General features: G+C 39.1%; 2 protein-coding genes across 5 annotated transcripts in view; one reads left to right on the forward strand and one right to left on the reverse strand.

Annotated features, from left to right (window-relative positions):
• The window catches only part of lsamp (limbic system associated membrane protein), a 509,494-nt gene that overhangs the window by 381,742 nt on the left and 111,930 nt on the right, over positions 1-15,822 (forward strand). The window lies entirely within an intron of this gene.
• Positions 7,010-15,524, reverse strand: LOC113018439 (uncharacterized). 2 transcript variants are annotated; one of them, XM_080289276.1, is made up of 6 exons: positions 15,209-15,524; positions 14,464-14,536; positions 10,581-11,641; positions 10,343-10,498; positions 9,229-9,321; positions 7,010-8,227 (listed from the first exon to the last, which is right to left on the reverse strand). In XM_080289276.1, exons 3-6 carry the CDS (start codon positions 11,610-11,612, stop codon positions 7,910-7,912), a joined length of 1,599 nt encoding a protein of 532 aa, XP_080145402.1. In that variant the 5' UTR covers positions 11,613-11,641; positions 14,464-14,536; positions 15,209-15,524; the 3' UTR covers positions 7,010-7,909. The 2 variants fall into 2 exon arrangements, with proteins under 2 accessions (XP_080145402.1, XP_026017291.2); XM_026161506.2 differs by lacking the exons at positions 14,464-14,536; positions 15,209-15,524 and adding an exon at positions 11,876-12,232.

A 15,822-nucleotide genomic window follows, 5' to 3' on the forward strand; every position in this document is an offset into this window, starting at 1 on the left:
TTCTCTTTCTCTCTCTTCCTATTTTCCTCTGATTACAGCTTTCCATGTGGTAACAAAATGCCATCCCCGGTCCATGTTTTGGAACAAATGATTATGCCTTAGCATTTTTCAGCCTAACTAGATCTGTACAGTTCCACACACAAGGGAGCTGTGTGTGTGTGTCCACTGTGGCTTGTGGCCATACTATGCCTTTTCCTGAACGCAGTTTCCCATCTGTTTGCTGAAAATATAGCATGGTGTCGTAAATGGTGAGTAATGTTTTCAATCTAGGAAACTGACTCAGTAAACAGAGTTTTGGGGAAAAACAGTTTGAATACTTTGTGTTATTGTAGCACCGTCAGTTCACTAATGCCCTTTTATGAAGCCCCCAAACCTGCACTTCCCCACCCACACAGAAGTAGGTTTGTTCAGTGTTTGTTTGTTCACCATTTTCTGGGGCGGTGGGGGGTGAAAGAGTTGATCGAAAGTGACAAAGACAGCCATGGTATGCATGCAGGCTTTGTCGTGCATTCAAAAGATTTGTTTCTCTTGTGCCGGGACTTTTTTTTATCTCTGCATTTGTCACAACAGCAGGGTCTGTGTTTGTGTCCGTTTGCCTGAATGGATGGGCTGCAGTGTGGGAGACAGACCGTGTGAGAATTTATGTTAAAAAAAATTAAATACAATAAAAACTGGCCATACTTGAACAGACCTCCCAGGTATTGTAGCCTGCATAAAAAAATAAAATTCAAAGGTCATATTTGTAATAATGGACATAGAAGCATGCAATAAATTTTGAACTACATGGGTGAATATGAAGTTTTACATACAAAACTTACAATGTTCACAAGTGCTCAATATCTCAGTCTGGACGCACAGCACATGTCCATACAATACGATACTTTTGCAAACGTGTCTAGAATCACTGCAGCCACTGCTGTTGTTCTGTTGCCTACCAGCAACCACATGAAAATCATGAGCCTGGTGCAGACTGGTCAGGTTACTGTTGTGCTGTAACCCCCAATAACATTCTACTGCCTCAAATCTACTACAGTCTACTACTACAACTTGTAGTTGAAATCTATCTGTTAAATGAGGACCCTGCTGGAGAGGCAGCTGATTATTGATCCATTATAGAGTATACCTGCTGTATAGATGGTATTATTTATAATATAGTGGCTCTACAGTATTTTATATATCAGTACTACACCCCATTTCATTTCGAGTTGTAGTACCATATACCTATCCAGGAGAATCCAGGAGTTCTTCCAAACAAAACAGATGTGGAGTTTTAATCTTCAGTGTGCCTGTCCTTTAATGCAACTTTGTGCAGTAAGTACTGCTCCAGCCTTGTCTTCACCTGTCTGACCTATAAGGAAGGGTTATCAGGGTGTTCATTAACACATGAACCCACATGTTCAGATGCTGTCAGAAAGAAGTAGCGTAAAAAGGAGCGCACGCCAGAAAGGGGCTCGATTTCTAGTCCCCAGACTCTTTTTGTCTACATCTCATTCTTTGGCACTTTTTTCTGCCATCTGTAGTTCTCACTTTTGCTTTCTATTTTTTTTCCAAGACCGCCACATTTCAATCCCACTTTTTTCTCCATCATTTATCCTGCCTGAAGGCTGAGTGACAGATTGACACCCAGAACCCTGCACTCACACTCCTTCTGTCACCTCATCATCTAGACATCACAGGTCCTTCTGCTATGCTTGAAGCAAAGAAGTTACACCCCACAGGTGTGCAGGACGGACAAGGAAGGCATGGGAGAATCACAGAGCGTTGACATGGAATGGTATAACCTGAAATAAAAGACTGGTTTTAAGCTTTATTTCAACTCGCTTCACTATGATGGTTGATGGTTAGAACTTATTCTCTTGTCATCCTGCTATAGATGTGTGCGTAAAATAAAATATTAGGGTAGTTGGATAGAACCCACTGTAAAAAATCAAAGGAAAGTTCTGCTCTCTCGCCAAACTGCTTTCCTTGCAATGATGTTAAATGCACAGCCAGCAGAAGAAAAACTAACGAATAAAACAAAGGCTGACGCTGTCATTGCTAGAAGGTGATGTGTGGCGCCTGAATATATGCCTGTCTACACAGCCCTTTATTATTTTTTGCATAGACTCTTTGTATTATAGTTATTGGCAAGTTAAATGGAATTCAAGCATAAAGTGAACTCGATAATAGTGTGAACTGCTGACTCCATAAAGACATACTTCAAAGAGTAAAGTAAACTATGATGACAATATCGTTAGAACAATGCAAATACACATTAAAAAGTACACTTATTGGGTTTAACTACAGCTCATTGCATCCTCAAATTGAATCCAAAGGGATAACTAATGCTGTTGGCTCATTAAAGACCACAGTACAGTGAAACCATATGTGACAAACAAACAAATTACCCGAATGAGAGCACCAGGAGATTATCAGATGAATCATGCCCATAAAATGAGCTTTATATTACATACGTACATACAAGAGTTAAAAAAAGACAACTTTGCTTGTCCTTAGGCACTGGGTTAAAAAGTTTAGTATCAACATATCCGTCAATGTGTTTTCAATGCCTGTTTGTGTTATGTGCGTGTGTGTCCACACAGATGTGTTGTGGCATCTGTAGGCGGGTGGAACATTTGTTTGTTGGCGGCATCTTTCCCCTAAATCCTGTCTAATGTGGATAAGGGAATGGCCTGTGGCAAGATAGATAGAAGGATGTTGTGTTTCCAGCGGTGTCCACGGGCTACAGCCTCAACATTACCAGAAGAGGAAGAGGGAGTTGGAGAGGAATTCACCAGAGAAGAGTCATGATGAAGACAACAAAGGGGGTGTTAAGAAGCTGAAGAGAATGGGGGAGATTATTAGGCGAGGACGACTATGCTGGGGAAAGACATGATGGAGATGGCAATGAGGAATGACAGAGAGGTTTTCAGTGTTGTTTTAATATCCTCATATGTATACTTGAAACCCTCCTATCCACAGCTGGCTGTTTTCAGGCCAGCAGAAGGGAAAAACCACCATGGCTGTCTGAATCCACATCAGTCCATCCAGATGAGTCAGTTTTATTGTCCATGAGTGGACAGCTTTATGGTAATATAGCCTGATATAAATGTTTTTTTTATTATGCATGAGACTATGACACAATGACTCAGGTTGTATATCTAAGCAATGAAAAAGACAGCAGCGAGACAGCTAACAAAATTCAGACTGATAGCATTGGAGGTATTAGAACAGGGGGTCCAACGTAAGGCCAGAAATGGCCTGACAAAAACTTGTTTTTACTTTTAAATATATTTTACAAGTTTCACTGACAGAAAGAGGGATTTCACTGGTCTGGCCTATTTGAATTTTCCAAACTTCAATTACAATATATGTAAAGCAATTTTGCTTCTGCTATATTTATAGTTAGTGATGTTTTAGCTGTCTAAATATCTACATAGTGTCTTTTTTCTCTTTTTGGTATAAGCAGCTAATTAGAGAGTTGAATGATAAATTCCTCAGCAGGTGATGTTTAAAACAGTGCAGATAAGAAACTGGAAGACCAAATTTGTTTGTAACATTTGCATTGACAGAGTGTTTCAGTGATTCTATCTGCATCATAATTAGCTGCTGAAGCTCTTGAAGACATGCCTGCGCTTTACTCAGTTTACTTTGGAATTAAAATTGTCTCAAATTTGATTAAAATTCACATTAAATGACGCTCAGCCAACTTTATGTTTTTCTTGCGCATCCCTGAGCTGACACTACTCGAGTTTATGATTTGCACTTTTGCTTTATTTTTGCTTCCCACAGAAATACTGGATTTTCTATTGTAATATTCTTGGCTCAGAGTTTGTAGTAGTAAAGTAGTAAACATTTTACTGTCTACCATCCAAAGTGCACAGTCATGTGGAGCTTGCTTGTTCTCTCCAGAGTACTCTCGGGATATTTGGGCTTCCTCACACATTCCAAAGACATGCATATTAGGTTAACTGGGGACTCTAAATTGCCTGTAGATGTGAATAAAGCAACCTGTTCAGGGTGTACTGTACCAAGCCTGTTGCCTTATGACAGGACAAAAGGCTGGGATAGGGTCCAGCATCCTTGCAAACCTAAATTGGATAAGCAGTTAAAAACATGGACAGGTGAATGAATGAAATATTTTCCTTGGCTGGTCTCAGAAGATTTATGATTGGCCAAAGCTGAAATCAAAGACTAGAGGAAGTGCGGGGGTGTAATTCATTCATAGACATATTGAATGTTTGTTTTTTACAGTGATGCCAAAAACATACTTTAAATCACTTTATGTCAATGAGTTAGGGCTACACAGCAAATCAGAAGAAGAAAGAGTGGCCACAGTGTGCTGGTAAAGAAAGAACCGCAGACAACAAGCTGCACACCTCCAGCACCCATTGTGTGCTTCATAAAATTAGATCACAATTGCTCATAGGATAATTGAAGTGATCCAATAATGACTTGACTCCCTATCAAAACAATATAGTGTGAACCTATGTGTGTACTTTTGACTCTGTGTAGCTAAAGTCTAAAATAAATTCAAACTTGTGCACCCAATTCTTGTTTTTTAAAGCCTTTGAACATGTGTATGCTGGACAGTTGTTTTATCCCAGAAAAAGAAAAGGTCTAATAATTTTTTTTCCTCCTGTTCCATTTGGTTCTTTTGCCATCAGAATTATTGTCTAAAGGCAAAGAAAGATGCCCAACAGATAGGACTGTTCGATATAACGATATCGGATGACGATATAAAAACGTCTATCGTTTCATTTTACGCTATCGTTTGTTTCGTGGTGTCGCAAAACAAACTGTTTACGGCAATATTTTTTCATCGTTTTGATGGTCACTGTAGTGGCTATATTAATTTCTTAAAGTTCTCTCTTTCTCTTATATTTTATATAACCACACTACTGACGGACAAGCGCCTGTTTTTATGCGTTGTCGTTAGCAACAACGACGGTAACACCATCGCGTGTCCGCTTGTTTATTTTCCACATAAACCTTTCACATTAAAGCTCAAGATCCTGTTGAGACTTTTCAAAATAAACTGAATCACGTGAAAGAGTATGCAGAGTATTTACGGATGAGAAGCAAAAAAGAGCCGCCAGGTGCTAAAAAATAAACCTTAGACCCAAACGTTAGAACAGGCTTTTCGCCACAGCACACTATGTAATAAATACTCACAAAGAAAACGGCGGCCGTTACAACTTATGTCTAAATATGTATCGTTTCATGCATCGGTTAAAACACTCTAGGTACACAACGCCCAGCTGGAAACACTTCACAGAAGTCGAGCTGCCCGAGATTCACAGAATTTTCAGAAAATGTAAAATTTTTGTGATTTATATCGTTATCGGGACGATAGATGTCTTAATATCGGGATATGAGATTATGGTCATATTGCACAGCCCTACCAACGGATTTACTTTACCAAATGGACCATCCCGGCCTTGCCGTATTGGTCTATTTGATTCACCTTTGCTTTTATTGTTTATTTTATTTTCACTTGCTAAATACGGGACAGACTTGACTGGATCACCTGTTGAGAAAGAAAAAAGAGAAAACAAGCAAAAAAAGAGAGCAATATAATAAACAACATCATGATGATCTATGTGAATATAACAGTAAATACTAAATATTGAATATTATTGTGCAGCACGTAAGATCGACAGCGCACAGTGTGCTTTGAGCTAGGAGCCAAAAAGGGTGTAGTTTGTGTGTGTGAGCACCCGTGTATACAGCTGTGACCATGAGCGTGCTTGTATTTAAAAGGTTACTTCATGTAATGATCTGCTAGAGGGTGTGGGGAGCCACAGCCCCGTCCTCCAGGGCATGAAGCAGGTATGGAGGAGATCAAGACTCCAGACATCCAGAGGCCCTCAGAGCACTAATAAATTATTAAAAGCCCCAAATTACCATGATATTTATGCCCATGATGACTGTATGTAAACTTTTGACCACAACTTTAAATGAACATTTGGGATTAGGAGGGGTGAGCAGGAGCTCATGTATCTTGTCAGATGCAGATGATGGATGAACAAACAGCTGTTGGTGCAGAACGTACGCCAGGTGTAGCCAGCTAGTGTCGCATCATAGTCTGTCAGTATCTTTTCAGTAAGAACATAACACAGAAAAAATATCCATCCATCATCTGCCCATCATTCCTCTCAGTGTGAATCTGTCTGTCATATGTTTGTCTACCCATCCATCTGTTCTTCCATCGACACAAACAACCATCAGGTCTTTCAAACTGGTCTATTCAGTTCCCTAGTCAATATCCGGCAGCTATAGCGTCATAAAAGTTGCTGCATCAAATTAAACCAGACATTGTGGCCACCATGCTTTCTGTTTGTACCAACAAGCCTCTTGAAGCTTCATAAAATACACTACGCATGTCAACATTTCCCATTCAGGCTTTTCCTACACTACTACAATTGCGAGAAAATCACAAGCATGTATTTGTTTTTCTTCTTCGGGGAAAAATCCTGACATTTTCGAGTTCTTGTCTGCACTCAAAAAAATAAAACATTAGATTTACTTAAAAAAGTTATGTCAAGTGGTTCCACACAACTGCTTTAAGTAACTTTTAAGAAATGTTGTTACTTAGTTTGAACTCAATACTGTTAAGTTAGATTTACGTAAGTGTATTGGCTAAATGTAACTTAATTGCAATGCTTAGCTGATACTTATCTTTGTTGCTTTAAGCCTACATAACTTGTTTAGGCAATATCTTTGTAATACTGTTACTTAGCTGGTACATAACTTTTCTGCTTTAGAAGGACATAACCTGGTTAGGTAGTATCTTTGTAAAACTGTTATGTAGCTGCTACATAACTTTGTTACTTTTGAATTATATAAAATTGTTAAGTAATTTCTATTCAATACAATTACAAATAAATCATTTACACTGGTTACTTCCATACAAAATAGCAAAGTTTCTTAAAAGTTACTTAAAGCAGTTATGTGGAACCACTTGACATAACATTTTTAAGTAAATCTTAGGGAGATCTTTTAGGAAGAAATGAAGACAGCACCCAAATTATCAAACACAATCCTGCCTTTAATAAGCACATTCAGTGCATATAAAATACTTTTTTCCAAGCACAACAGCTTAACACAAAGTGCAATCAATGCAACTTGTTACAAATTCCAAGTGAATATTTTGTGCAGAAAATGTAGATCAGTATAAAGTGCTAACCAACTTGTCGTCAAACTAAAATGATTAAAAAAAATGATCCAACAAAGTCCTGTCTTTACTAAGCACATTCAGTGCATATTAAATACTTGTTGACAGACCGAAAAGACTGTAGAGCCGTAGCTTAACACAAAGTGCAATCAATGCAGACAACTTGTTACAACTTTAACTAAATACTTTGTGCATAAAACAATATTTTACTTCAAAGATCAGTGAAGTGCTAACCAACTTGTCTTTCAACTGGTCCAGAAAGCATCCAAATTATCAAAAAAAATCCTACATTTTACAGGACGTTTCAGGAATTCTTTTCAAACACTGATAAGCATGAAAGAGCAAACTAAACTCATTTAAAACAGTGAAAATTGGCTGTTTTGTTCAAAAACTGTACTGTAAAACAGTGCTACTCAGTTTTTCAAGTTATGGTTACATCCCAAGTTGCAGACAGCTGCCAAATATCACATTCTTTGAAATATCAAATCACAGCGGCCTAACCGCTAAAACTTTTTAAAATGTCTGTCATTTTCTGTATGTTGTCAAGTAGCAGTAGAAGAAGTGCAACACCAATTTTTTAAGTAACAGTATTTTGCTAAAATGCAAATGAACATTATTGTTCTCTAAAACTGGTGAATGTTCCCAAGAAACAGTACTGACAATGAAAAAAAGTGTTTATGAACAACTTAACTATACCTGAACGTAAAGCATTCAAACTAAGTTAAGCAATAAGGGCCTCCCGCTTCCTCCTCTTTATTCAAGGAGTTTGTTTCTGAGCACTTGAACTTTGTTTGATAGCTTCTTAGCATCAAGTCCCATCAGTACTTTCTGAAAAAACTCAAAAGTGTACCTGAGGTTGGATGGGTAGCTCATGTTTAAAGTGTAGATCAGGCCGAACAACAACACAACAGCAGTGGCAACATCAGGAAGATCTCTGAGCACAGCGACACCCTCAATTATGATACCAATGTCTTCTGCCGGGTCAAGGTCACGCTCTCCTTCTGGTTTGATGACGTAGATGCCAATGAGCGTCTTCTCCATTTCACTTTCGGCCTCATGGAAGTCCACATCCTAAAAAAATTAATAAGTAAATAAACATAATAATACAAGTTGCAGGGTTTCATATCAATTAAAGGGATATTCCACCCAAAGTGGAAATTTGTCTATTACCATAAATTGCCAAGAGTTAGATAAGTGAGAAAAAAGCATTTTGTAACCAGCACAGTACATTTCTGATCTTATACCCATTGTTCCTGGTGAGCTCAATAATCATGTCGACTGCAAATGAAAAGTAAAAAGTAACACGACGGATTTGCAGGAGGAGGCGATTTAGACTTGGGCCTACATTACGGTTACGCCAAAGCACCCTGTAACCCGCCATGGCATAGCACTTGGATACAACAACAGTGGTTGAAAAAGCCTCTGGTTTCCATAAATAAACACATATTCGAATATCCATGCACCGGCGGCTTACAGTGTTGTATGTGGTAACCATAATGTATTCCCAAGTCTAAATCTACTCCTCCAAATCCTTCAAGTTACTTATTACTTTTCATTTAAAGTCGACATGATTATTGAGCTCACCAGGAATAATTCGTACCATTAAAGAGTCATTTGCAACCAAAATGTTTATAGTTCCCATTCACTCCATTTTTTAAATGCTAGGCAAAAGCAAATAGACTGCTGCCGGATCAGGAGAATTATTGCACTGGTTACAAAATTATTTTTTCTCACTTATCTTACTCTGGGTAATATGGTAATAGACCAATTTTCACTTTGGGGTGGAATATCCCTTTAAGCTGCAAAACAGTAGACAGCTCAGAGCGAGATGAGAGGTGTTGGTCCATCATCTAGATTACACGGCAGAACAACAAAGCAGAAAGACAGTACACTCAGCCCACATTACACCCCAACTGTAATGGCAAGGGTCACTCCCGCATAAGCTTGTGCTTTTATATCTCCAATAATGTTCTAATTTTAACTTTTTGTTATAATCTAATGAATGTGTGTGAGGAAAAATTACCGTCAGTTAAATTTTTATTACTGGAAATTGTTTCTATTTGATTACTTGCCTGATATTCTTTGATCAAGCTGTTCGGATCTTCATTGAGGTAGACTGCAAGTCCTTTCAGCGTACACACTCTTCTCATTGCAACTGTGTCGTTCTGTAAAACATAAAAGCAAATTTTACTTAGCTAAACTTTAAAGACATTTTCAGTTAACTTCAGCAAAATAAATGTATATAATGGTTTGAGAAAAAAAGTCCATGACACACTACAGAAGAACAACAAAATTTAAAATAAAAAAAATTAAGGAAAGAAGGAACATTATCATTTGAAAAAATGTGACGAGCAAAAAAAGGTAACCACAGGATCCCAAAAAAAACAGAAACCCGACCAAAAACAGCAGCATGAAGAATCCAGTGAGGAAGAGGATGAACAAGAGGTCACACCAAAGCCAGCCTGAACAGAGGATTTTTTTTTTAAAGTAAACCACTGAGTCCACTGATCTAAGGCTTAGGAGGAGAGTTCCAGAGTTTGGGGGCCACAGCAGCAATGATCTGTCACTTTTGGTCTTTAGACTGTTGTGCACTACCAGGCTTTGATCACTGGACCTCAGGGACCTGCTGGGGGTGTTGGGACTGAGAAGATCTCCATTGTATGATGGTGCTTGTCCATGTAAGGCCCTAAGGACCAGAACCAGGATCTTGAAATGAACCTTGAAGTTGACCAGCAGCCAGTGACGCTGGAAGAGAAGCGGGGTGACGTGGGTGTGTTTGGAGGACTTGAACAGGAGGTTTTGCAAGGACAAATGAAAAAACAGTTGTAGTACTAAGCTCAGAGACCTCCCTTTATCCCGTCTTGGTTTGAAAGGTGCCTGATGGCAGTTTATTCTAGCTTCAGCTTTTCTACTGTAAATGCCAAAATTCTCCCCAGGGAGCCGCGGCAAATCCCGTTTTGGAAACGCTACTGTCCTGTAAAAACAGCTTTTAATTCTGGCAATTTTTTTTATAAAGTATCCAAATCAACTTAAAACTTTATTACTGTGACAACACTATCATGAAAAGGACAAAGAATAAACAATCCCATAATACCAACATTAAACTTTACCTTACAATAGAAGGAGACAACAAAATCATATGTATTAAAAGAGGGAATGAAGCATTGAAAAAAATTAATTCCAAACCTCATCAATTGCAGCCATGATTTCTGTGATCTTGCGTCCAGATGTTCCTCCCTTGTTTCTGAAGACTTTGGTCAGTTTGGTTGTGTTGTTGTCCAGCTGTGCCATAAATGTGGATGTTAGCGGGATCGTAGTGATGCGCTGGAATTCAGCATTTATCTGTAAAATAAACAAATGTTTAGCGTGATGGGTTTAAAATATTGCATGTGGAGTGCATTTGCAGATCAACTGATTCAGTTACCTCACGTGGAGAAAAAAGAGCTGGCCATCGGCTTTTAAAGTCAGCTACGAAGGGCATGTCCTGAAGAATTTCTTGCCTCCGGTGAGGAAAGGTTTGGGCCATTTTTGCTTTGATGGTTTCATTGTTGTTCTTCTTCTTGAACTCTGAAAGCAGCACCAACCTTTCTTCTTCCTGACTCTCTCGGGTTTCTCCAGCTGGATAATCAGGGCAGAAATTCACCTCTGCTCTCCTGGGTTTCTTGACTTGGTTGGGATGCACATTACTGTTCCCTCTTCTTTTGAGAGAATTGATGACCAACTCACTACACCCTAAGTTCTTCAGTTTTCCACGATAGTTTGACATTTTATACTTCAAACTGATCTTCCATGCAGAAAATCCAGTTTCTGAACCCTTCTCTTTCAAGCATGGATGCTTTACAACCAAAGCTTGGCAAACATCACTAAGATTGCTGTCTGAAGGGTAAGCTTTGTACTTCATAATTTCTGAAGACAAGCTCTCTAAAATGTCAGACTTGAGCTTTGGTTTTAGGGTTAAAAGTGTTCCATTGGCTCGGAATTCCTGGTTGCCTTTTGTCAATTGCAGCTCTACATCGAAGCTAAACTCAGGTATGCGAAAGTCCAGTGGCCAGGCTTCTGATCGCAGCGTGGAGTTTGCTGAGCTCGAGGAGCTTGATGACCTGGATTCTGGCGATGACAGTATATCTGTGTCATAATCCGGGTTGTGGCCAGAGCAGGGGCTACCCAAGTTAAATGAGGACACACTGCTTTCATTACTACCAGTGGATGTTTCTGGAACACCTGTTTTAATCACTTTTATTTTGTCCATGTCTTTTAGATCAAATGTGGATGTCATGTTAAGGAACTGATTAAAATCTGTGTCCATGTACTGCAATCTGAACTGTTCAGAAACTCCGCACTGATTTTCAATCTCCGCTTTGAGCTCGTTAACATTCTTTGGTATCCCCAAAGGAAGGGTTAACTTGAGTGCGTTGTTCTCCCCCAGGATTATCAGAAGCTTTGTTGGGGCTGTCATTTCTGATGTCCCAATCTCCAACTGTTACTCTAAAAAATAAGTGCAAGAACATGAGCAGGTGGTTCCCAAACTTCAGTACATGTTACATTTTTTTAGTGGTATTCAGAATTTTGCAGCACAATTTTTTTTCTAGTATTTTTACAAGGCTTGAAACATATCCGAGTAGATTTAAGTTCTGGTCCAACTATTTTTAAGGACCAAACTTTGAGAAGAACTGCTATACAGCACAAAAATTAAATCGGCAACATGGACATTAAAATTACCTGAACAGTGTATGTATCTCTTTAATGTAACCATGCGAGAAGCTCCGACTTGGTAGTCACAAAGTGGATAACAATCCACCAGATCCTCATGTGCAACAAGAGAAATTTCCTTTGGAGATGGGTCAATTTTGAAGGATCCATAGTGTTCAGTGTACCACGAGCTCAGTTTTTTTACTATAAACACCAACGAATCTGCCAAAATACACATCTGCAGGATTTCAGCAAACTCTGGCAGACCCCCCAGTGATCCATGTACTATTAACATGCCCTTCCTGTAGTAGATGCCTGCAACAGACACACTCTGGGCAAGGCTAACTACAGCTGTGTCAGGGTACTTTTCAGCAAGACAATGTGCAATTTCACGTTTGAGAAGTTCTACTGGGACTGCCGAGACTCATGAAACCTCAAAAGTGGCTTTGCTACAGCCTGATGAATGCATGTAATGGCCAATCATGAGCTGGTGTTTGGTTGACAAAGACAGGGTTATGTTTTTGAAGCAGTTTGTGTGTCTAGCAACTTTTTTTAAAAACGTGTGCTTTGCCTCGAATCTGATTGTCCATAATAAGGCAAGTGGACCAAAATGGCGAATTATTGAGGGATAATGAGCCAGAAAGTGATGTTTTGGCAATGGTCTTCTATCTGGGCATACTTCTTTGTACCTTTGATGGTGGTCTAAAATCTTACTCTCCAGGTATGCAACTGAGTCACTGTTATGAACAGGACACACAACAAGCTCAACAATATCCTTCAAATCTAGTAGAAGTTCCCAAGCTGGTTCGTTTTCAGGTATGTGTTGTCCAATAATAAGTGGCAGAAGTCTTAGTAAACACCAATTTTCATGTGCATTGCCACCAACAGTTTTTTTACTAAGAAAATTGTGAGGCAATTTCTGAGGGCGATTAGTCTGATCCCCTCCTTTGTAGGGAAATGACTGAACAAGTCTATTTAGATTTTCAAAAGTGATGTACTTCTTGCCTATTAGTATTCAAAGGCACTCAGCTATCTCAAAAGGCACAATACCTTCAAAAAGGTCATGTGCAAGATCAGGGGGGAATCCTGTAGTGACCTTGAAGAAAGACAGACTGTCTGCTAAGACACACGAGCTTTTCACACCACAACAAGCTACCCCTGTCTCACGTGCAGTTGCTATGTGTACACGATGGAGCTCCTCAGTTCTCAGAGAAAAGTCACTATTTGTAGCTTTTGATTCAATTTCTGAGCGTGTAGCAGTACAAAACCTGCAAAAGTAATCTCCAGAAAAACTTTCCACAAAACCGGCCAATCCATGAGCTCCGAGGCTGTCTGCCACTACATATTGGACAGTGCCTTTAAAGTTGACCCCTAAATTGTCAATGAACACTCCCTGCTGCTCTAAAATGACAAGGTCTTGCAAAAGTGGCTCAAATATTTTTGAATAGCCAAAGGTCCTAAGGTCCTCACTTTTGCACAAGAGAGCCAAATAAATAGAAGAGAGGGATGAATGACTACCTGGTGGCAAGTTACCTAAAATCCAGTAAACTGAGCAAAGTTTATGCTTTTTCCGTGATGTCCCCAATGGATTGCAAATTTCGAAATCATCAACATAAAGACAAATAGAGATTCTTAGTTCACCGCCTGAGAAAAACTCATTATTTTGAAAATGTAGACCATCTTTATATGATGTATACTTTTCCTTATTTACAAAAGGATTCTGATTGTGGCTAGTGACAAATTTGTTCAGTATGTTTTCTTGTTTAAATATCTGCTGTAATGATTTTAGAATAGGAATATACTGAAAGGTCCTCTTGCTTTGGGAGTCGAGAATGTATTCAATTGGATCAATTACTTCAAAATGTTTTCTGTAATACTGTCTGCGTTTGAAGGCAGTGGCAAGTGTGCCGTCCTTTTCTATGGCTTTTAACAAAGGGTTAAAAGAAACTGCCTTTGTCAGTTCTTCAATAACAGGCTGGTCTAGACAAAGGTTATGATTCTTGAGTATGTCTACAATTACTTGATTTGTCAAAGGCACTGATGCACAGCTTATCAGGTAGTGCAATTCTGAAAGCAACTCGTCAATTGCTATGCTGGGAACATGAAAATAGTTTTCCAACTTAAGTAAAAGAGATGCAAAATTAAGTTCTATTACATTTGCCAAATCTTCAGTCTCACTTGTAGTTGTATCGTGATCAATATTTGCACTTATGTCCTCTTCTACAATAGTGTCTGTACTGTCATCAGCTGATGTTTGGCCTACAATAGTGTTAGCAATACCGATTTTAAAGTCTTTTAAGGTATAAGGATTGTGTTTCCTATTTCGATGAGACTTGAATGTACCATAGATATTTGTTTTGAAAGAACAACCCTCAAACATGCAATGCACAGTCTCGTTATATTTTAGATGGTTGTTAATGTGAGAAAAATACTCCTGCTCCGAAGCTATGTTGCAGCAGGAACACAAATGGCAGTTAAATGTTGCCAAACTCACAGACTTGTCTAGAGTTCTTTGGGTATGTGATCTGCTTAAGTGGCTATGTAGAGCATTCCATGTTTTGAAAACACAGACACAATCAGAATAGGCACATGGATACTGCTGTCTACTATGAACTAACCTGTAGTGTTTTAATAACAGAGCTCGTGATGACACCACTTTTTTGCACAATTTGCACTGCCACATCAACGTATCTGGGGGAGAAGCACAAAAGACATTTTCATTACACTGTCCCTGAAAAAACTAAATAATTTGCACATTGTTAATGTTTCATATTAATCAGTTTTATTTTTAATATTGTATGCTACAACAATGAATTTATTGATCTACATCATCACCACTGCATATTGTGTAAATGTGTGTGTAATCTGACATTAAAAGTCGAGTGAGAAATCCCATGGACATTGTACAACATTAATGCAGTTCATCTTACACCAGCTTACTAAATGCTTTCTGCAAGCTACATCAAAACGTAAGCTGAAATATTAGACAGAAAATACACCCTAACCTGTCTGCTAGCGAGGAGCGCTTCTCCACTGTTGTTGGCTAAAGTGCAACGCAGTCAGGCGTCCGAGTATAAACTTGGCGCGAAAGTGCGTGCCGGACCGAATGCGCTGCCTGTACCGACGCATACCGACACATACCGACGCTAGCGCTACACTACATTTGGGCTGAAAACAGAGCTTTGCTATTGCAATGGAGTCCCCTCCAAAATTATTTGGAAACTCACGTGCAGCAAGTCCACGTTAGCAAACCTTTACCGGGCAAAACCCTGCCTGTACTCTTTTCTTAGTAGCACTTGCGACATTAACTGACGTGTGAACATATATATGTAGACGGGCTTTACAAGAAAAATGACTTCTTACCTGATTTTTGGACAAAAATGCGGCTGAACCAGTCCACATGGCGAAGAAATAGCAAGCTTGAGAAAGAGGGTGGTGCGCATGCGCATTGGCCCTTATTTAGGCGGGCTCTGCACGCAGCAGTATGTGCAGAGGGACAAACCTGTGAATTTACTCAACAATGTTACGTTGACACAGTTCAATGACTTTGTGTAACAACAAAAAGTAACAACATTTCATTAAATTTGCACAAACACTTTAAGGATTTTTGCAAAATCGAGTTTATTAAGAACAAACAACAAAATCTACTTTAGTAAAAGCAGAGATAGGCTGAGTTCATTTTTTTGAGTGTGTGCTGACAGAATAACAAGCCCTGAAGCACTAAAATACTTCTCAGCAGCACACAGACACAGAGACATGCACAAGTACACACATTTGTAGTGGCACAGCCCGTGTGCTGAGGATCACTGCTATCTAGGAGCAGCCCTTGGGCAAGTCATTCATTTTGGAGACCACCCCTGCTTAACTTGCTTCCCAGGTGGAAGAGCAAACTGGTGAAAATAAATATTATTTCATGCGTTGCATGTTGGGTAGGTGGAAGGTCTAACATATCTTATTGCTCCTGGATATCTATTTAG

The sequence above is a fragment of the Astatotilapia calliptera genome, chromosome 14, assembly GCF_964374335.1.
Source record: "Astatotilapia calliptera chromosome 14, fAstCal68.1, whole genome shotgun sequence".
Classification (NCBI taxonomy): Eukaryota; Metazoa; Chordata; class Actinopteri; order Cichliformes; family Cichlidae; genus Astatotilapia; species Astatotilapia calliptera.